This window comes from Volvox carteri, assembly GCF_000143455.1.
Source record: "Volvox carteri f. nagariensis unplaced genomic scaffold VOLCAscaffold_46, whole genome shotgun sequence".
Taxonomy (NCBI): Eukaryota; Viridiplantae; Chlorophyta; class Chlorophyceae; order Chlamydomonadales; family Volvocaceae; genus Volvox; species Volvox carteri.
The window spans coordinates 649,856-669,918 of record NW_003307589.1 but is presented as its reverse complement, the minus strand read 5'-3'; the positions used below and the strand labels follow the sequence as shown (position 1 = coordinate 669,918).

The following is a 20,063-nucleotide window of genomic DNA, read 5'->3' as shown; positions in this document are numbered from 1 at the left end:
TACTCTGAGTCGGCCCTCGCGGTCTACAGATTCGTGTTCTTCATAAGCTAAGCCTGACCCGTAGCTTCTAATCCAGCCTGGTCAAACAACAGCGGCGGCGCATCCCTTTCCCGCTATTTTAAAACTGGGTCCGGTCTCTCCCATGCCTTTGATATAACAGAACTTGCGGCGGCTGGCTGTGCCTACAGTCTGACCGCGCGGAGCAATAGCTGGCGTCTGTTACTCACCGCATCGGCCCCCTCCGGGTAACTAGGTGCTCCGCCATTCTGGTGTCCTCCTTCGTCCCGCTGTTGGAGGATGTCCTCCAAGCCTTCTTGGCCTCCGCCGCGCGATTGCTCGCGCTCTGCCATCACTTCGCTGTTACTGGCGACCGATATGCCAGCAACGTCAAATCGCCTTATCTATTTTACTATTGAGCTGGGTCCCGAATACAAAGTAAATCACTATTTAAACAATTCAAAATCCCCAACAGACGACGTTCTGACTTGCGCTTGCTTGCACGGTTGACTGGCGAACTAGCGTTGTCTGGATTCAGCGCTTTGTTCCCAGCTAATCTTTGTAACGCACTACCGTATCAGTCACTGTCCTCTGGCCAATTCCGGTCTGCTCCTCCCGCGCCGCACTTGCCGTACTACACTACAGGACGAGCACTTAATCAACATGCAATGTTTGACTCCACTTCACTTCATACATTCAAATCTATAGCTCCTTTTTTTAAAACAAAATGATCGATTAAATATCCGGGTATCTGGCTTCCAACAAATTGTTTTTCACCGCCCAAGGTAATCTAGGAGAGCCGTCATCGTATCGTCATCGTCAATCTCAAGCGTCACCAAACTCAAGCGAGGCTGATAGGCCGACATGCGCAACAGCTCAGGCCGGATCGGAGGTCGCCCAGACGGGCCTGACGGCGATGACGGATTGCCTCCGCTGCCGGCGGTCTCGGCCATTGCCGCAAATTCCCTGTCCGCATCGAGCGTCGCCGCTGCCGCTGCCGCGGTGGCGGCGGCTTCAACGCCGCCACTGCCATAGGCCGCTGAAGAGGCCTTGTCCGCCGCCGCCGCCGCCTGGTGGGGCCGCGACGGCGGCGGCGCCACCGTTGGCCCAGCGTCGTCTTCAAAGCCACCTTCCAGTACGACATTATCTTCGTCAGCTTCGCGCATTAAAAGCCGAAGCCCGGCACCGCAAGACGCCGCTGCCGTCGCGGCAGCTCCAGACGCTCCAGTTTCCGCCGGCGCCGCCGCTAGCGGCGGCAGTACTTTGGCCGCGCCGTACTGCTCTTGGCCCCCAACCAGCCCGTGTACCCATTCCCCGCCCATGCCCATCTCCACAGCATTGTCGTACGTTCCGACGTGGCGAAGGACATTGCCGCCGCCGGCGGTGGCGGCAGCTGCCGCAAGCGCGGCTTGCTGACTGGCAGCGGCGGCCTGGGCTTGCAGGACAGCCTGTACGACCGTCCGTACATCAAACACGCATCCACACATATGCACATACACACCCGCACTCAATCGTGCTGTGAGTGCAAAGAGGCGACGTCTTCCATCATCCCAAATTTTTTTTCCCATCATGCATCAGGCAGTACAACAACACATGCTGCAGCACTCACTGTACCGGGCAGTAACAAGTGTCCCCGATCACCCGCCACGGACATTGTACGACAAGCCGTCATAGAGGCCCGCAGATAAATTTTGATATTCCGAGGGGAGGAAAAACCGAAACCACTCCTACAACATCATTTCCCTTTTCTGTGCGCCGTACAAAACCCGAACATCTTCAAATCGGTCCCTCCTCATTGAACCATAAATTTTCCAGCTCGTGTGTGTGGGAGGGTGCAGTTCCAGCTCGGGGCCGGATTTCTCTCCCTACCCCCCTTTCCCCCCAGATGCCTCCCCCCGGCTTTCCCACACGGACCTGCATGTGCGCCTGCTGCTTGAGCTCCAACAGCGCCTCCGGCAGCGGGTCCATGCTCGGCAGGGTGATTTGCGTGAGCGCCAAGCTGCCGGGCATGTACAGGAAGCCACGCGGCTCACGGAATGCCTGCGAGGTGGAGACGGGAACGTGGACGTGCAGGCGAACGGACACACGCAACGGGGGGGGGAGAGGGGGAGAGAAAGGTAGCGCTCAAAAAAAGTTTATTCTTTTTTCTAAGAGTTGATTTCTCGATTTCGTCGTCGTTTCAAAGCTGTCCATCTGCAAGGCTGGAAAAAAACCAAATCCTCCAAAGTTCGCCAAACATTTATTATTATACGTATATCGAATAATACGTATAATAATAAATGTCACGTCGAGGTCCCAAAAAAGAAAACGAAAAGGAGGCAAGGAAAAGGGAAGGACAGCCCGTGAGGCGTACGGCATGGTACGACATGGTACGGCAGGGTGTCCGTTTTTGCAAAAGATGGTTCGCATCAGCAGCAACGAAGTGGTGCACAAGTGAGCACCAGTCATCTTTTTTTCCTCTTTCAGCGCTCGTGTTACCTTTTGCACAAAGGGGTGCAGTTCCTCGAAGGAGTGCGCTGCACTGCAGCGACCAGAGCACGGCACCCCCGCAAAGATGCGGCCGCAGCTGTTTGTGAACCGACCCTTCCGAGGCCGCGATGGAAGACGATGGTCCAGCATTGCCTGAGAGAGAAGTACCACACCACACCACACCACACCAGGCCACACCACACCACACCACACCACACCAGGCCACACCAGGCCACACCAGGCCACACCAGGCCACACCAGGCCACACCACACCACACCACACCACACCACACCACACCACACCACACCACACCACACCACACCACACCACACCACACCACACCAGGCCACACCACACCACACCACACCACACCAGGCCACACCACACCACACCACACCACACCACACCACAAACATGTACATGCAAACTATCAGTCCACCATTTATACACAGCTTATGTGTATGTTACGTACAGGTGAAGAGAGGTTGTGGACCGGGAGGGGAGAATGCAGGCGGTTGGCAGTTGGTGGTTGCGACGGGAACAAGGGGTAGTTAGTGGGGAAAGGTGGGGGGGTTGGTCGGAGAGGGTACGGAAGGGTGGCAAAACACACCGAAAAACACGTGTGCGTGCGTGCGTGCGGGCCGATTCCTGCTGCCCGCTGAGGTACCTGTACCTCCGCCTCCTGCTTAAACCAATCCAACAAACCATCACAACCAACCGACTCCTCCAACCGTTAACCATCAACCATCAACCGACCTTTTCCTCCATCGCTACCTCCACCAGCTTTGAGAAGCGCCACAGATGTACGTGATACACGTATAAGGCCCGGGTCCAGAACATCTCCAGGGCGGGTTCCGTGTCCAGGTGGAATCCAGGGAAGGGCACGAAGCGGGGCGCGGCGCCTTTGTTTCGGAGCGAAACCAGGCACGCGAGCCAGCGGGGAACCCACTGCGTGTGTGTATGTGCGTGTGTGCGTGTGTGTGTTTGGGGTTGGGTGGGAAAGGGGGTTTGGGAGATGGGGAAACGCTGGAAGCGGGGAAGGAGGGGGCTGGAGAAGTAAGGGACAGGAAGGAGCGGAGCCGTCATCTTGAGAAACGGGGGTGGAGCTGGGAGTAGCCGTACGTCCTAACCCCACCAACTCCCCTTCCCCAACTCCCCTTTCCCCTCCCTCCCTCCCCCGTCCCCAGCCCCCAAGTTGTCTGGTCGGTTCGATGTCACTTCCCCCGGGCCGCACCCCTTCACCCCCCTTTCCCACGTCTCCCCCCCCAACCTCCCGCCCCGCTATCACACACACACACATACATACATACATACATACATATATACATACATACAAACTAACTACAGCCCCAAGCGCAATCCCGTTCATTCGCCGTAAGAAACGAACCTTTTCCCCCCCACCCCGAATCGCCCCCTGTCCCTCCCCCTCACTCACGCACCTGCATGCATTGCGCCCGCTGTGGGTCAAATCCCCTACACACAAGGTAGTACGACCCGCGGTGCACGTGGCACGACCGCGGCTTGTACGAGCACACGTCACCGTGAAACACATGTCGCAGCAGGCCCAGTGTCCCCGCCGTGAAGCAATCGGGAAACATGTTCAGGCGCAGTACGAGCACTCCACCGAGTGCCAAGTTATTCGCCATCACAATCAGCTGAGCCACCAGGAGGGCCTTGTGCGCGGCGGTGTTGCTGCCGTACACATTAAACGCTGAATTTTCCGAATCCGGCAATGTCGTATCTTTGTGGATCCAATCCTTGCCGCCCAGGAAGGATCCGTCCAGGATGACCAGTTGACAGGAACTCGCGGGGGGGGTGTCGGGGGCTGCGAGAAAAGGGGAGAAGGGGGGCCCGGGGAAACAGCCTGAGGAGGGAAACCAACAAGTGCAAAACACACACACACACACACACACACACACACGGAATGCGGACACACACACACACACAGCTGCCGGAGGCCGGTGAATCGGTGGAATCCAGGGAGGTGGCACCCAGCCGTGTCGTACCCCGAAACCCCAATCTTCCTTTCTTCGCTCCCCCCCCGACAAGCCCCCGCTAAGCCTTGCACCCATCCCTGGAGGATTTTTTTGTACGGCACTGCTCCACTGCACTCAGCCCTGTGCACAGCCGCGCTCGTAGCCGCACATCACACACACAAACAGACGAACATATACACATCCATAAGTCCCACCTGCGTCCAGTTTCAGAGTTCCCCGGGGACAGCCCGGCACCCCCACCCGCATATCCCCCACGCGAACACCCGCAGCCACCGTCGTCACATCCACGAATTGAAGAAAGTACTTCTCCGTCTGGGCGGGTGGGGATGCGGGGTGGGAGTATGGCCGGGGAGGTGTGTGTGTGCGTGTGTTTGTGTGTGTATGTGTGTGTATGATGGTGTTGGGGGATAATCAAATAAGCATAGAAGGGGATGTACATGCAAGCAATGGCGCTGGGCGACGGGGTAACATGAAAGGTAGGTAGGTAGGTAGGTGGGTAGGTAGTAGGAAGGTAAAGCTGTTTTTCGACAGTTAAAAACCGTTACATCTGTATATGCATCTACATCTACATCTACATGAGAAATGTATGTATAGACATGTTACGTATATGTATATATGCACATGCAAAAATACGTTAACATTTGTGACCCACCTCACGCCCACCCCACCAGCTCACCTCCTGTTCGATAGCGGGCAGGTGACCCCCCAGCTGGGGGGGCAAGCTGAGACCAATGCCCTTCCGGGGTGCCGAGCCGGCCGTCAGCGAGTACGTGGAGAACCCCCCGGGGCAGCAACACACGTCCAAGAACTGGAACGGCTCGGTACGACCGGAGATAAAGCGGTTGTTGGTCTCGTCAATCTCGTACATAATGTACCGCATGCGCTGTTACCGTACGGATGTCGTGCCGGACGTAGGGGGGGTTAGGATGGAGGGAGAGGTGGCATGGCGGGTCGGTAGGTAGGGTGTGGGAAGGAGGGTGTGGTGGGGTGGAGGGAGGGAAAGGTGTGGGGGCGGGGGATGAGCTGTCACTTAAGCCAAACTGGATGCCTGCCCAACCATCCCCACCCCCATCCCCACATTGGTACTGGTACCAATACCGACATCAACACCCACCTCGCGCATCTCATGCCGCATCTCCTGACCCGCCGCCGTCTTCTTACGAGTCGCCGCCACCGCCGCGGTACGTGCGCCAGCGCCGCCGGCGCCGGCGCCGCCTCCACCGGCGCCGCCTCCGCCTCCGCCGGCACCAGCCGTCGGTATCGGCATGGGCGCCGGCGGACACCTAGGCATTGCAAAGCCCATAGGGGCCCCCGGCATGGCGGCGGCGGCTGCTGCTGCGGGCATGGGCATAGGGCCCATCCCCATGGATCCCATAGGGCCCATTGGCATAGGGGTCACACCCATGGGCGCGGGGCCCATTCCCATTGGATACATTTTTCAAAGTTGACTCTTTCTCTCTCCTCTCCTTCTCTCTTGCCTGCTACTGCTGCTGCTACTTAATCTCTTACTCGCCTGTCGCGGCGTCCACCCGGTGCTCCCACGCGCCCAGCTCAGCTAAGCCAACCCAACTGACCCACGGGTCATACGAACGGTCGCACACCACGCAACCCAAGGCCCGCAGGCCTTTTCCCCAAGTGGCGGGGACGGGTGGGCGGCAGGCGGCCGGGCTAGGCCACCACTACGGTAAGGGAGCTTTCAAGGTTTGCCGCGATCTGGTTTGTTGCGGTTCTGGCCTCGAGCAATTCTCCGGCGTCTCGGATTCGAGGCGCTCCGAAACCACCTTTTACGGCAGGATCGTGAGAAGAGTTCTGCGAAGGCGGTCGTGAGAGGGGACGCGTGGAGGGGGGGGGAGGAGGAGAGGGCAGTGGGCGGTTGGGGTGGAGTCCTGGCTGTGCTGTGCTGTCACACTGGGGTTTAGGCTTCGGAGAAGAAAGGGTCCCTAGGCCGCGGCGCCCAGTTTCATGCTGCTGTTCCTTCTTCTGCTGCTGCTGCTGCGCTGTTGTCAGCGCCCACGGAGGGCATTATTTGGATATAGATAGGCTTTGCGTGTATAGAAAGCCTAAAGACCATATGCACAAGTGCGTGCGATTCCTAGGGGCCAAGGAGGTGGGACGGCAGTGAAGCGCGAGGGGGGCGTGTCGTTCAGGCGGGGTGTCATTCAGGCGAGTAACGCAGGTACGATGCGAATCACAAGATGTATCTGAGATACAATGGCCGACCGCCGCAGCAAAAGCGCGGGTTCCACGCGCCGCGTGGTGGCTTATGTTCATTCTCTAGGACGTTATGACTGATGAAAACTATGGACGAGCCTGAAGATCGTTACCTCTCCGCTTCGGGCTGCCGTTTAATAAACAACAGGTTGCCTTTTCTCGATGCCATGAAGCAAAATAGTATGGCAATTTGTGGATCAAGGTTGGCGACCAGTCACAGCTGCTTCTTGGACAGTAATTATACGATTCCTAAGAAACAAACGAAGGAGACCGTCGTGCAGAGAGATGTGGCCAAGGCGCAATCGCAAAGCTTCAGGTTTCCAGTCGTCTGCTGGATTAAGCTTGGAATGAAATAACGACGCCGGTCGCAGGTGATGTAATGTCGCCATGAATGTGTAACTGTTGGGAGCCTAAGGTCTCATGCTCTCCTCGGTCATGGCGCTAGGCGGGACATGACCGTCATAACCGAACAACGGACATAACCGCTAGACCCTTCCTGAGGAAACCAGCGATACCAGATAGCAGATACCAGGATACACCGTTACGGCGTGGCCTTCCATCTTTCCCAGCTCATTAATGCATTGCGTACGCTTGCATTTTGCTGTAATGCGTAGGAGCTAGACCGGAAGAGTGTCCTCTCTATTTCCGCTTAAGGCGAGACCGCTACCTCAGCTTCGATTGTGGTTTTAGTAACATGTATTGAGACAGGAGTTCATGCGGTGGCGTAGGATTGCAGCAGCGGGTATGTGATGGCTGCATGCATGCGGTTTGTAAGGCCTCAAAACATCACCAACGCGCACGGATACCTACAATGATGTTGATCATATTGAAACGGCAAAATTTGAGCATGGGGAGCTTTCGGCTTCAGCCAGGCTCCTAGGTGGTGCCAGTACACTCGTACAATAGCAAGGCGATTGATCACTCTTGACTCGTTTAGGTGTAAAGGAGTGGACAGCGCTATGTGAAACATATCATCTTGTTAAACCTACTGTTGCGGTTTCTAAAACGTTCAGGTGGAGCAAGTTGGTCCCCTTCCTGGAGTCGGCGGCCAGGGTCCGGCTAAGTCCACCGTTCGCTGCAATTTTCTTTCTCTTCCCCGTGGGTTTGTCCTCGTTGAACTGCCAGCGAGGCTTAACTCAAGATGGTGCGCGGTCCCAAGAAGCACCTCAAGCGGCTTAATGCCCCCTACCACTGGATGCTTGACAAGCTGAGCGGCATTTTCGTAAGTCAGATAGAATAAGTAGATTATTATAGAAAGCCTAAACTGCTTGCGGGAGCTTGGCATTCAACTCGGCGGCGCCGTGGACGTCGCGCTATAGTCGCCTGGAAACATCAACTTACTGTTGGACTTTATTTGCACATACTTAATATATTACAGGCTCCCAAGCCGTCCGCTGGTCCTCACAAGCAGCGTGAGTGCCTGCCCCTGCTGCTCATCCTGAGGAACCGGCTGAAGTAAGTGGCTGTGCCTTGAGCAAGAAATTGCATGTTATCATGTTTCAGTTGGTTTGAAATTACAGTAAATAGCAGCTGATTCCAGCTGCATTCGGCTCAGCGGCGGCTTGGACGGCGAGGTTGGCGGCAGACTGTTTAGCAGCAGCGGCGGGAATCAGGCGACTGAAATTGCGGCAGCAGCGCATCAAACAGATCTGTGCAGATTGCCCTGAAAGCCGCCGTCTGTCGGCTGGCTATGCTTCGGGCGAGTGGCATTGTGGCTCTCAGAACATCGGTCACCTTGCGGCAATGCAGCGGTGGAATGGCTGTTTTGCGTCACAGAATGCGTTTGCACGCACGTCGGAATAGCCCACAGTTGATTGGGGATGGTATCCTGGCGCTGGGCTTACCACCCGATAACACCTTAGGGGAATTGCTGGTCCGCAGACTCAACGCCGCTTTCGGGACACGCTGCTTTCCACGCTACCCACCAGCTGAACACATTGCCACGCGACGTGGTGCATTCAACCAATGTGGAAACCCATTTCGCCCCGCATCCCTGCGCATCGTCACCACCATTACTGCAGGTATGCACTCACCGGCAAGGAGGTGCAGTCCATCCTCATGCAGCGTCTGGTGAAGGTGGATGGCAAGGTTCGCACCGACCACACCTACCCCACCGGCTTTATGGATGTGATCAGCATTGAGAAGACGGACGAGCACTTCCGCCTGGTGCTGGACACCAAGGGCCGTTTCGTGGTCCACCGCATCAGCAAGGAGGAGGCCGCCTACAAGCTGTGCAGGGTGAGAGCGCAGTTTGCCTCGGCAGACAGCACGAAGATTGCCTGCATAGCCAGCCTGGGTTGCTCGGGGTCAAGTTTTAAGGCGGCGACAGCAACATGTCGGCACATTAACGCAACGGACATGGAAAGGTTTTGTGAAGCATCCTCGTATGGCAGTGCAGAGGAGGCGGTGGCGGTGCCCTGTGGCTGGACAGCTATCTGACAGGGGGGTTCGTAGGAAAGGTACCGCAGGGCGTCCATGCTAACGTCTGCAATGTGAACAGGGTTGTTATAATGGCCCTGGGTATATGAAAATCTATGTGCCGTTGTATACAATATTCTGATTAGGTCGTAGAATGATGGGCTAATCACAAATTGCTGGCGGGTCGCTGATGCTCAATGATTGAGAGAGCTTGCTTACATGCGACGGGTGAGAACGGAATGGTGGAGGTATTTATGTCTTGTGGTGCTGCGGGCCGTGCTCTGCATGAAGTCTTCCCCGCGGTGGCCATATCGTTGCTGTCCTGGGGCCCTAACTCGTCCCCAATGTTGCCACATTCCAATCCCGCCGCTGACAGGTTCGCAAGGTTCAGTTCGGCAAGGGCGGTGTGCCGTACGTGGCCACCCACGACGGCCGCACCGTACGCTACCCGGACCCGGAGGTCAAGGTGAGGGGCACGTGACTTGAGGGTGTGTGCAAAATGGGTAAGGGCAATATAAGGGATGCTGGAATGTGTCACAAACGTTTCTCCAGCCAAGTGGGCGGTGAGGGCACTAATTGTGGGGATGACCAGGAGGGGTGAGGGGTTTTAGGGGTCTAGCAGCCGCCTTGAGCACTGAGTATCCTGTCCAACGAGGATATAGCGCGTGCTTCGTTGTGGGCCCAACTCAGAATCGTATGTAATGCTGCAGGAGAGTCTGTCCAATGAGCGTGTCTGCCCGCCACTGGGAAAGAACGATTCCGTTTAGGGATTATTCAGGTTCCTCCATTGCGAACTTCAGCTAGCTTGCCATAGATCCCTTGGGGTGTTGCGTAATACGGGAACGGGACCCTGACCTCTTTTGTATATTACCTGGATAACCTCTTGATGGTAACATCGCTACTACCGCTTCCGCATCGTCGCGGTGTTCATCGGTTTTTGATACGAGCCTGTAATGATCACGTTTGACGAACAGCTTGCGGGACATTTTTTTTGGTCAGGTTCGGAACAGTATGAAATCGTCATGCGCATCTATCCCCGGTGTGTGGATAGATTTGTGGCTTGGCATCTTGACTGGCAATGTCGTGCGAACACTTGTGCACATCGTCCGAGTAAAGATTTGCGCAAGCGCCGGCTCTATTAATACGCTTTTGACCCTCATGGCTTGGCGAGGTCAGGGAAATTGCCCCAATACTCTGTTTCAATGCCCGGCCTATGCTATGGCTTTTTAGCCGCAACCATGTGGCCAGTCCTGATGTCTGGTGGTTTATTTTACAACACGCACCCGCCATACTATGCCCCAATTTCTCTGCGCTCTTTAGGCTAACGACTCGGTCATGCTGGACATTGAGACCGGCAAGATTAAGGAGTACGTGAAGAACGATGTGGGCGCCCTGGTGATGGTGACGGGCGGCCACAACGCAGGTCGCGTGGGCAAGATCGTCCACAAGGAGAAGCACAAGGTGCGTGGGCAATCATGTGTGTGGTTCATGGTGGGAATGTGGGTAATCGGCGTTCAGTCGAGCGCGCACCATTATTTAGGAACCGACCTGGGTGGTTAAGGGTTTCCTAGCATATACTGTGGTTACTTGTGAGTTCGGAAAGTTTGGGTTGAGAAACCCATGTTGCGGAAGAGGTATAATCGCTTGGTTTTGCTTTAGTTTTGAACTTCAGCGGCTGTAGATAACACATTCTAAATGGGTCCTCTTAAACAGGGTTCCTTCGAGATTGTGCACATTGAGGATGCCGCCGGCAACCGCTTCGCCACCCGCCTAACCAACATTTTCGTGATTGGCAAGGAGGGCAAGCCGCTTATCAGCCTGCCCAAGGGCAAGGGTATCCGCCTCACCATTATCCAGGAGCAGAAGAAGCGTTACGAGGCTGCCTCGGCGTAAGCGCGCCGGTGCGATTGTCGCGGTGTAGTTCTCTTCTGTTGCCGCTGCTGGTGTAGCAGCGCTCTGCTGCTGTGCTGGTTGTGTACTCGTCCTGGATGTGTAACGAAGCTGTCGCTGCGGTTGCACGGGCGTCCGTATGGCTTGCTGGAACTCGTTTGGCTGCCGCTGGCAGAGCGCCCCGACTCTTGTCACGTTATTCGCCAAAAGCGGCCTCGTGCCCGGGGATCCTTTGCAGCGCGGGCAGCCCTGGGGTGGTGAGCTGCAGTGCTTCGAAAGGTGGAAGAGAAAGAAATCAGGAACACTCCTGTCGACGATTTGACGACGGGGTGCACAGTGGCGCGTCCTGTGTAACCCGATGAAAAAGGCAAATGAGCTGCCAAATCGCCCAGTCTGTTCCACATGCGTTCGTTAGAATTAGGAAGGACAGCGAGTGCAGCTGAGGGCAGCAGAAGATAAAAAAAATAGGACCAAGGAATGTACGCAGCTTCTGTGGCACCTCTTGGTGGTCCCCTAGCAGCCTTGTCCTGAATCGGTAGGGAAACCACTTAGCAGAATCGGTGAGCAGCATGGACGCGTATGTCTCCGCCAATCCGCGATGTACCTGAGCGTCCCGGCGCGCAGAAGCTGGCTCCATAGGAGCATGTTTCAAGTGTGGATGCTACATAGCTGTAAATCGCTTAGACATGACCGGCTTTGTTGCTGGTACAATTCTTCAAGTATCTTACACCTCCGAAACGCGCCAGTCCCACGCAGCAGAACTCATATACCGGCCTGTACGCGCACGCCTGAAGGGGCCCCGAAGGGTCCCCGACTCGTGCATGCAGTAAACAGTGTAGTCAACGCTGTCCCTACACCATCGCTCCGGAACCACAGACCCAAAATCAAGACGCAGCGTGTATGGCCATAGACGTACACGCTCGTGTCAACGGGAGAAGTGATAAAAGTGTGAGCTCCTACACGCCAAGTGCTACGCAGTAGCCCTGGGTGTAGTAGCGGCAGGAGCAGCAGGCTGTAACAGCTCCATCACGCCGTGGGCTGCCGCGCCCAGGTGCAACAAACCCCGTGCGGCGGCTGGATCCGAAACCAACTCCCCGGCGCCCGGCAGCTGCAGCCCGTCCATGTCGTCCACCGTCACTTCGTACACCTTGTCACCGTACAAATATGCCACGTACAGTAGCCTGGAATCGGCGGAGCCTGGCGTGGGGTCGGCAAAGCCCATTTGGTTCTTCTTGGACAAACCCGGATGCAGCGTCAGCTTGGAGTCCGAGACCTGGTATTGCAACGCTGACGTCACCGAGAGCCACGGCGGCGGCAGCGCCGGCGGCTGCGTAGCGGCCCCAGTGGCACCGTTCCCCGGCGTGGAGGCTGCCGCCGTATCGCGGCCGCTGGCGGAGGCAGTAGCATGGCTACCGCTTCGATCCTCCAGATCTGGATCGGTGGGTCCGGCAGCGTTCGCCGGCGTGGTCGCCCCTGCCACTGCCGCCGCCATCGCGGCAGCCACGTCCCCTGACCCGTCAGCACTGGAGGCTACAGCCATAGCACCCACAGCAGCCCCCTGCTGTTGCCCGCCTTCTGCCAGGTACGCCTCCACTTTGCCGTACACCGCGTCGAGAACGACAAGCCCGGCTGCGGGGCGCTTGGCGGCCTCCGACCGTGCCTTGCGCCGGGCGACCGGTTCGATTAGCGAGCGCTCCGAAAACGCCTGTGAGCCGTCGACACAACATGAAGTCGTGAAGAGCCAGGAAATTAAGACCCCATGAAAAAAGCATTTTCATCACAGGTGCCTCTTCACTGGCTTGACCATAAGACCATCACACAAAGACACATACACCACAGACGCGGCGCGTGTGGACATCTGTGCCCAAATACCACCAATGCAACCCACCAAGACGGCACACCTAGGTGCGAAACCCATCGAACAGCAACAAACCCCAATGTCAACGTCGACGGCAAACCCTCCCAGCCCCCAGCTCCCAACCGCATTTTCGACGGAGCGAGTCCCACCGACCCACGCAAGCTCTGACCCACCCCCACAGCATAAATTACAACGACTCCTAGTGTATACTACTAGGAGCCGCACGTGTGCTGTCAGTAAGCCAGGAGACTGCTGCTGATGCTTTGCTGATGCTCTACTCACCTTCTGCAAGGATTCCCGGATAGCATCCGCGTGCTGCTGCTGCTGCTGCCGCTCCCGCCGCTGACGGTGCCACCGAGCCAGCGGCCGCACCACAAACCTGCGGTGGGTCAAGAAAGGGCGCGTGGGCGGGGGTGGGGGTTGGGAGGGTGTGTTGTTGGCATATCAGGACTCGGACGGGAAGGGAAAGGGAGCAAAGGGGAAGGCAAACGTGCGCGAAGTGGGTCACACACACCGACCGCTGAACGCGCATTCCATCCATCTCCTCCCTTCGCTCCCTCCCTCCGTCTTCCCCCCGGGCTGGAATTCTATCGCTCCCCATCTGTGCCCGAGCGGGTTCAATTGTCTTGTCTTAAACTCAATCTCACCCGCCACACACCTATTAAATATTAAAGCACACGCACACATGTTGAAGTTTGTTTGCATTGTTTTAAACATGTTTTTGCGCAATTACTTGGCACCACCTGGATACGACAATGTAGGCCAGCGGCGGCGCCACGTACGCCGCTGCCAGAGCCGTCCAATCGGAATACTGGTGGGACAGCGTGACGGGCACCTCGAAGGTTTGACCGCCGCGAACCAGACGACCCTGAGGTGAAGGTTGTGGTGAAGGTTTGTGTTGAAGGTTGAGGTAATGGAAGAGGGAACGATGTGATGGTTGCCAAATAGGTAGTGGGATAGATATTCCTGCCAAGTTGTGAAGCGCTCTCGGATGGGGCTGGCTGTCCCCCGGATTGGGCCTTCGTTCGTTCGTTCGTTCGTTGGTTCGGGGCTTTGATGCTATATGTATACAAATATATAACATAATATATATTATACAAATAACATCATACAAGATGTCTTGGAAAGGGAAAGCCTAAACCCGGGTGTGCTCGACGCTCATTCGTTCATTCCTTCACTCGCACAATTCGAAAGGCACGGCCCTCAACTGAGGTTGATCTGTGGCCTACGAGCTACCTGCGCCTCCAGGTGCGCCTCTCCCATTTGACTGGTGTGGTGGCTGGACTCCGGTGCTTTGTGTTCTTGCCGCACCCTCCCCTCCCCTCTCTTTCCCTCCCCATCCACCCACCCATCCACCCACCTTGATTGACACTCCCTGGGTCCCGATCACGGAGCCCACATAGCCTGAGAGTGGCGTGAGGGCGTGTGTGAGGGCGTGTGTGTGAGGGCGTGTGTGTGAGGGTGTGTGTGTGAGGGCGTGTGTGAGGGTGTATGTGTGAGGGCGTGTGTGAGGGTGTGTGTGTGAGGGTGTGTGTGTGAGGGCGTGTGTGAGGGCGTGTGTGTGAGGGCGTGTGTGTGAGGGTGTGTGTGTGAGGGCGTGTGTGAGGGTGTGTGTGTGAGGGCGTGTGTGTGAGGGTGTGTGTGTGAGGGCGTGTGTGAGGGTGTGTGTGTGAGGGCGTGTGTGAGGGTGTGTGTGAAGATGGTTTGCCCCCATCCATCGCCAAACCACTCCGCAAAAGTGCAGTACATTCACTCGCACATTCAGTCTGGTGTCCCTTTCCCCCCTTACTCCCTCCTCCCAGTCGCCCAGCTGCCTGCGCAACACTTCAGGTCCCCTCCCCTCCCCTCCCCTCCCCTCCCCTCCCCTCCCCTCCCCCTTGCGCCCCCTAGCTCACTCCCCCCAACCCGCGGCCAGTTTTACCGCTGGCATCATGAATGCACTCAGCAATGCGCTATATCCCCGGGGGGTTCCCTGCCTCCCGGCTGGTCGCGGCCCCACGCAGCCTCACGATTCGCGACCCCGCTATCCCTCTATCTCTCACCCGCCCTCGCTCACCTAGGCTGTTCTTGCCCCACTTCCTCCCCGCCCCCAGCTCCAGGTCCAGCCCCATAGCCCCCGCCCGGGCAATGGCCCTCACGTGCACGGAGGGCGTCACGTGGTACACCAGCCGGGCGGAAATAGACGTCATGGCGCCCAGGTCCAATTTGCCTGGGTGGAACATTTTGGGGGTCGATAGGGGGGTACGTGGATAGGGGGGTGGGGGGTGAGGTGTGTGTGTGTGTGTGGGGGGATTGAGTAGTATTTGAGTGAGGGGGAAGGCAAACCACAGGCGAGGGACGCAAACGCCAGAGGAGGTAGAGTGAAGGGGGGAGAGCGGGTATATGAGGGGGTGGGTGGTAGTAGGGAGAATCATCATCATCTGCTTGTGTGCCGTGATGGACATCCAAGAAACACGGAAGGTCGGAAGAAGACCAGTGGATTCCGCGAAGACATGCACAATTCCTCCCTCTCCTCCCCCAACAGACTACCTGCGGCCAAGTACTTGGGTCCTCGTTTGGAGATGTTGAAGCTAATACCGGACATCGGCGCGGGGCCCACCACCCAGCCCAGGGTTGCCTGTATAGGAGGACACGACCTCAGCACCGCACGCAAGAGGCACGTACGACGCACATACATACATACATACATACATTCACACATGCACGCACACGCGCGGCGCCAGAAATGGGAGAATAAGGGAGGAAGGACAGGGGCGTATTAGGAAGTTTAAAAACATACGCCTAACAAACATTCCCCTGGTGCCGATTCATCCACTTGCTTCCCTCCCTCCCTCCCTCCCGCCCTACCTACAAACTACCTTCCGAACAATCATATGTACCGCAAACTTCCAGGCTCATGACTACGCCGTAAAAAAAACCGTAGGGCCGCAGACCACCTCTAGCAGGCCCGGGAGGCGATATCCTCACATAGCCAGCCCCCCCCGGGCCCCTCTGGCCTGCCAACACCAGACACGCACTGTAGTTAAAACTTCACACATCTCTCAAAGATTTCCAAATATTTCATTCCCCTCCATCGCCAAACAAGGCCAAACAGGGACCCCTGGTGGTCCATTTAATAAGGAATTTGGCCAAAAGGGGGATTGCAAAAAAAAAAAAACGCGATTCTCCCGTTTGTTGTACGGAACGTACCTGCATGTTGTACGGCAGATGCCTTGTCGTGCTGACCTGCATGCCCGTCCCCATGCCAACTGTGTAGCTCGTGGTGACGGAGGCCGAGGTGAACGGCGTCAGCTGTACGGCATGTGCAGGACAGATGACAAGAGACGAAAGGGAGGGTTGGGTTGGCTTGGCTTAGGAAATCGTTGGGGCTCCTTATCGGGGGCTTTGGCTGGGGGCGTTGATGACCGCAAGGCTAGCCACAGGGGCTCATGGAGCCCGCCTCACCCACGGCCCCAGCATAGTCATCAAAACCTCCGGGCCCTCACAACCTCGCAACCTCTCACCCCACACATGCACGCATGCTTGCAAAATATAAAACGATTTCCCCCCCAAAAAAAACACAAACCCCAGCCCCCTGAGCCGTAGCGAAATCTCTCCTTCCCGACCATCGCTCGCTCCGCGCTATATACCGTACGGTGCCGTACCTGCCGAGTTGACGTGACCGTAGCTGAAGGTCGCGGCCCAAGCACCGCATTAATGTCGAGGGAATCGTGCTGTGACAGCACGCGGCGGTACCCGAAGATCAAGCTGCCTATTTAGGAAACAACGCCCAAGAGGAGGTGATGGGAGGGAAGAGAATAAATATGCAGTGTGTAGAATGGAAGCCGTCGCCAATTAGGAACGAAACCCGACCCAGCGCCGTCGTCGGCGGCTCGCATGCGCAACCGCATGGTTTCTCCCAAAGGTGCGCGCCCCTAACGACAGCGCCCTTCCCCTTCTACCCCTACCCTCATCCTCAACTCACCCGATCTTTCAACCACCACCCCTTTTTCCCCCTCTTGCCCAACCCTTCCCGTTCCTCCCAAACCCTCCGCAGATGTTCCCCCACAGGCACAGTGTTGTCAGAGCGTAATCACGGAGACACACACAGACACACAAACAGACACACACACAGACGGCGACACTCACCCGCCCCCGCATTCGCCCTCAGCGCCGCGTTTCCCTGCATGTAAAACACGTCCGACTCGCCCACCGGTGTGTCGATGGAGTTGGTGACGGTGGCCGCCCGGAACAGCGGCCGCTGCCCCGCCAGACTGGCCCGTGGGTCACTCAGGTCAAGACGACACATGTAAATGCCGCGGTGGTTGGAAAGCAGCTCCGCGCGGTCGGCCTCCTGAACGGATATATGTGGTATGCGTGCCGTACGTGTGTGCACATGTATGTATGTATGTATGTATGTGTGGCCATATACCCCCGGCCCCCTGGCGGATGGTGCGGCCGTCCATGCCGGACTTGGCTTAATCGGCCTGCCTCCGCCCCACACCAACATGACTAGGTCGAGGCGAAAACAAAAAGACTCATAACACACGCTCACAAGCAGAACCACAGAATACAGTACAACCCCCCAACAGATAGAAACAAACCCACCTGCTGCTTTTTAAACTCCTCCCACTTCTTCTTCAGATCCTCCACGGAGTCAAGCTTGGTGCCCACTTCAAAGCCTGCGGAGTTTCGCACAGAAATTGCAATTGCCGTACACATATTGTCCGTCCGTCACTCTTCATGGCAACCCACTCCCCGCGCCCACCCGAGATATGGAACTAATGGTTGCGCATACAGCGCAATGGGTTGTGCGTTGGTCTCGTTGGTCTCGGGGATGCGAGCGGACATGCGGGCTAGTGGGAGGGTGGTGGTGGCGGTGGCGGTCAAGGGTTTGAGGTGGGCAGGAAGGTCCGGAGCTCCGTTGCCGTTATGGAGTTCTCACAACTCTGCTGTGTCCTTCCGCGGTGTACGGGTTGGATAGACGGATACGCGTCGTCCCAGAACGGGGGCCCGTACGTAAGTCATCTGCGCCAAGTCACATTGGGCAGAGCGGTCTTACATGCCACAGCTGCGCCTTTCCCCCACATACGCCGCAGCGCACCTGCAGCCAGGCCCTCCTTGCCATACACATCGTAGACCTGGCGGCGCTGCGGGTCCGAAAGCACCTCATAGGCCTCCTGTGAGGGTGCGATGACAGGCGGGGGAGTAGTAGTTAAAATCGGGTGCAGGATTGGGGCCGACTGCCGATCAGAGGGGGCGGCCCTGGCAAACCTGGAGACGGTTAAAAGCCTGTTCCGCCTTCTTTTTCTGCTCCGGGTCCGTGTGCTTGTCCGGATGATATACTTGCGCTAGAGTACGGTATGCTCTGCGTATGTCCTCATCCGAAGCATCTCGGGGGACGTTCAAAACTGCGTAATACTCGGCGAAGTCATCAGAGAGAATATCGAGATCAGGATGCGCCATGGTCTAAAAGCGTCATATGATGAGGTATCACACACCAATAACTTTGGCTGTCCAATCCAAACTTCTATTCAACCACGACGAACGCTGGCATCGCTTAGCAGGGCTAAAAGGAAACTCTTTGCCATCGTCAACGAATAGGAGTTGCAGATGCGATATCATGTTTGGTCAGAGCGGACATCATGCGAAGGACCCATCCGTCCATAGGTCGTCGTGAAACGCACTCTCCACAGCCAACACGAATGTTTTCCGCGGCCGAACATTCAAATAGCCATACCTGTCAATATTTTATGACTTGGAAGCATTACTGCATACCATAAGCCTATTCATCCATCAAACGACTGACCGACAAACGTACTCCGTTCCCCGAAGGCCTTCATCGCTCCATCTTCCTGTGGAAGATGATGGACGATGCAATAAGAGATGGCACCATACAGATTGATTCGCTTAGAAGCCGACGCCTGGGCACCTACACGCACACCTATACGCAGCGCGATGCGATGCTTTACGCGCTTGGGCTGGGATGCACAGCAGGTGTGAAACGCGTACCCAACTCAACTTCATCTGTATTGTGAAGGCAAATCTATGCGGGGAAACAAAGACGCCAGAGCGCAAAGCCAGGACATCCGACACGGCTCGGAGTTGGAACGCACGGTGGCAGTGGGATCAGCAACCCCCCTGAAGTTTGCACGTGCGCTCCTTTAACTCACCCCACGTGTGGACGTCGGTTACTACATGTTTAGTTGGTTGGTTGATTGGTTGACTGGTTGACCTTTAGTTATAAAGTTAGGGTCCAAATGAGTTTGATGTACCCACTTACGTGGTGTTTGCGCGGTGTTGGGTGCAACTGAAGCCCTATACTTCCGGACATGACAAGGAAAGAGTGTAGGGGGTGGAGGTGCGATATACTGGGCACGTGGGGGAATGCGGTCGGTTGCGAAACCGACTTCCAAAGGCCACCATAAAGGTTGCCCTTTATGCCGCCCCACCGCACCCCGAAGGAATTTGAAGTCATACAAAAAAGGTTTTTTAAAGGTAAACGTCTGCCCGTGGTGTACGACGATGGCCCGTACACCTCCTTGCTTCCGCCTTCCCCCCGCGTGCCAACCCACTTGAAGCCCATACACATACACACACACACACACACACATCCACACACACCGATTCCCCTCGCGCCTAACAAACTTTCTCGGCCGTGCAGAGTCCGACCTGCGCTACGTGTACGAGGGTGCTGAGGACTTTGCCGTACTGCCCACGTACGCCATTGTCGCGGCACACCCCTCCCTGGCGCTCGTCCCGCTGGAATCGTACTTACCGGGCGGCCTTGACCGGGTACGATACAAAAAACACACCTTTTCTCACTGCGGCGGCACGGACCCCGCACCAGCAATCCCAGGACTATTCAACACTCCCTCTCTCCTCTTCCTCCTCCTCCTCCTCCTCCTCCCCCCGCCTTCTACGCTTCACACGATTGTCTTTGCAAACCCCCACCAGCAGCAGCCGCACGTCCTAACCTATCATGCACTCCTCATACACCCTCAAACACTTCCAAGATACACATCTTCCAACCCCTCCCCCCCCCCACACACACACGCCTACCCGCAAACCTGCAACCCGTTCCAAACTCCCCTTTCACCCCTTTTCCTCCCCAGCCATGCAGGTTGGCTATGAACTCCTAACTCCGTTAACCCCCAAACCCCGGCAGCAGGAGCTTCACTCGTTCGTGGTTCGTCTTCCCCCCCCCCCACACACACACACCCATGCACGTTCCCCCCTCAGA

General features: G+C 56.7%; 4 protein-coding genes across 4 annotated transcripts in view; 2 read left to right on the top strand and 2 right to left on the bottom strand.

Annotated features, from left to right (window-relative positions):
* Window positions 1–770: 770 nt before the first annotated feature.
* VOLCADRAFT_118874 (uncharacterized protein) lies at window positions 771–5,899 on the bottom strand (the record flags this gene model as incomplete). Its single annotated transcript, XM_002954801.1, has 8 exons — window positions 771–1,445; window positions 1,912–2,037; window positions 2,476–2,619; window positions 3,224–3,415; window positions 3,907–4,292; window positions 4,659–4,776; window positions 5,141–5,347; window positions 5,579–5,899. 8 exons carry the CDS (start codon window positions 5,897–5,899, stop codon window positions 771–773), a joined length of 2,169 nt encoding a protein of 722 aa, XP_002954847.1.
* Window positions 5,900–7,773: 1,874 nt separating this feature from the next.
* On the top strand, window positions 7,774–11,364 carry rps4 (component of cytosolic 80S ribosome and 40S small subunit). Its single transcript, XM_002954851.1, has 6 exons — window positions 7,774–7,897; window positions 8,054–8,130; window positions 8,697–8,913; window positions 9,470–9,559; window positions 10,414–10,554; window positions 10,807–11,364. The coding sequence occupies exons 1-6, from the start codon at window positions 7,817–7,819 to the stop codon at window positions 10,984–10,986; spliced, it is 786 nt and encodes a 261-aa protein (XP_002954897.1). The 5' UTR covers window positions 7,774–7,816; the 3' UTR covers window positions 10,987–11,364.
* Window positions 11,365–11,953: 589 nt separating this feature from the next.
* Window positions 11,954–18,286, bottom strand: dnj23 (molecular chaperone; the record flags this gene model as incomplete). The annotated part of the gene is made up of 12 exons (XM_002954800.1): window positions 11,954–12,688; window positions 13,124–13,220; window positions 13,585–13,709; window positions 14,202–14,245; window positions 14,898–15,050; window positions 15,371–15,458; window positions 16,031–16,132; window positions 16,486–16,592; window positions 16,970–17,174; window positions 17,429–17,502; window positions 17,925–18,000; window positions 18,095–18,286. 12 exons carry the CDS (start codon window positions 18,284–18,286, stop codon window positions 11,954–11,956), a joined length of 1,998 nt encoding a protein of 665 aa, XP_002954846.1.
* Window positions 18,287–18,868: 582 nt separating this feature from the next.
* The window catches only part of VOLCADRAFT_95729 (uncharacterized protein), a gene marked incomplete at both ends in the record, with an annotated part of 3,598 nt that continues 2,403 nt past the window's right edge, over window positions 18,869–20,063 (top strand). The window contains 3 exons of the mRNA XM_002954850.1: window positions 18,869–18,974; window positions 19,485–19,539; window positions 19,936–19,943. Coding sequence (XP_002954896.1) covers window positions 18,869–18,974; window positions 19,485–19,539; window positions 19,936–19,943 — 169 coding nt within the window. The remainder of the gene's footprint in view (window positions 18,975–19,484; window positions 19,540–19,935; window positions 19,944–20,063) is intronic.

Coding starts and splice junctions, on each gene's coding strand:
- rps4 (XM_002954851.1), top strand. CDS start 7,817: ATGGTGCGCGGTCCCAAGAAGCACCTCAAGCGGCTTAATGCCCCCTAC. Junction 7,898..8,053: donor ACAAGCTGAGCGGCATTTTC/GTAAGTCAGATA, acceptor AATATATTACAG/GCTCCCAAGCCGTCCGCTGG. Junction 9,560..10,413: donor ACCCGGACCCGGAGGTCAAG/GTGAGGGGCACG, acceptor TGCGCTCTTTAG/GCTAACGACTCGGTCATGCT.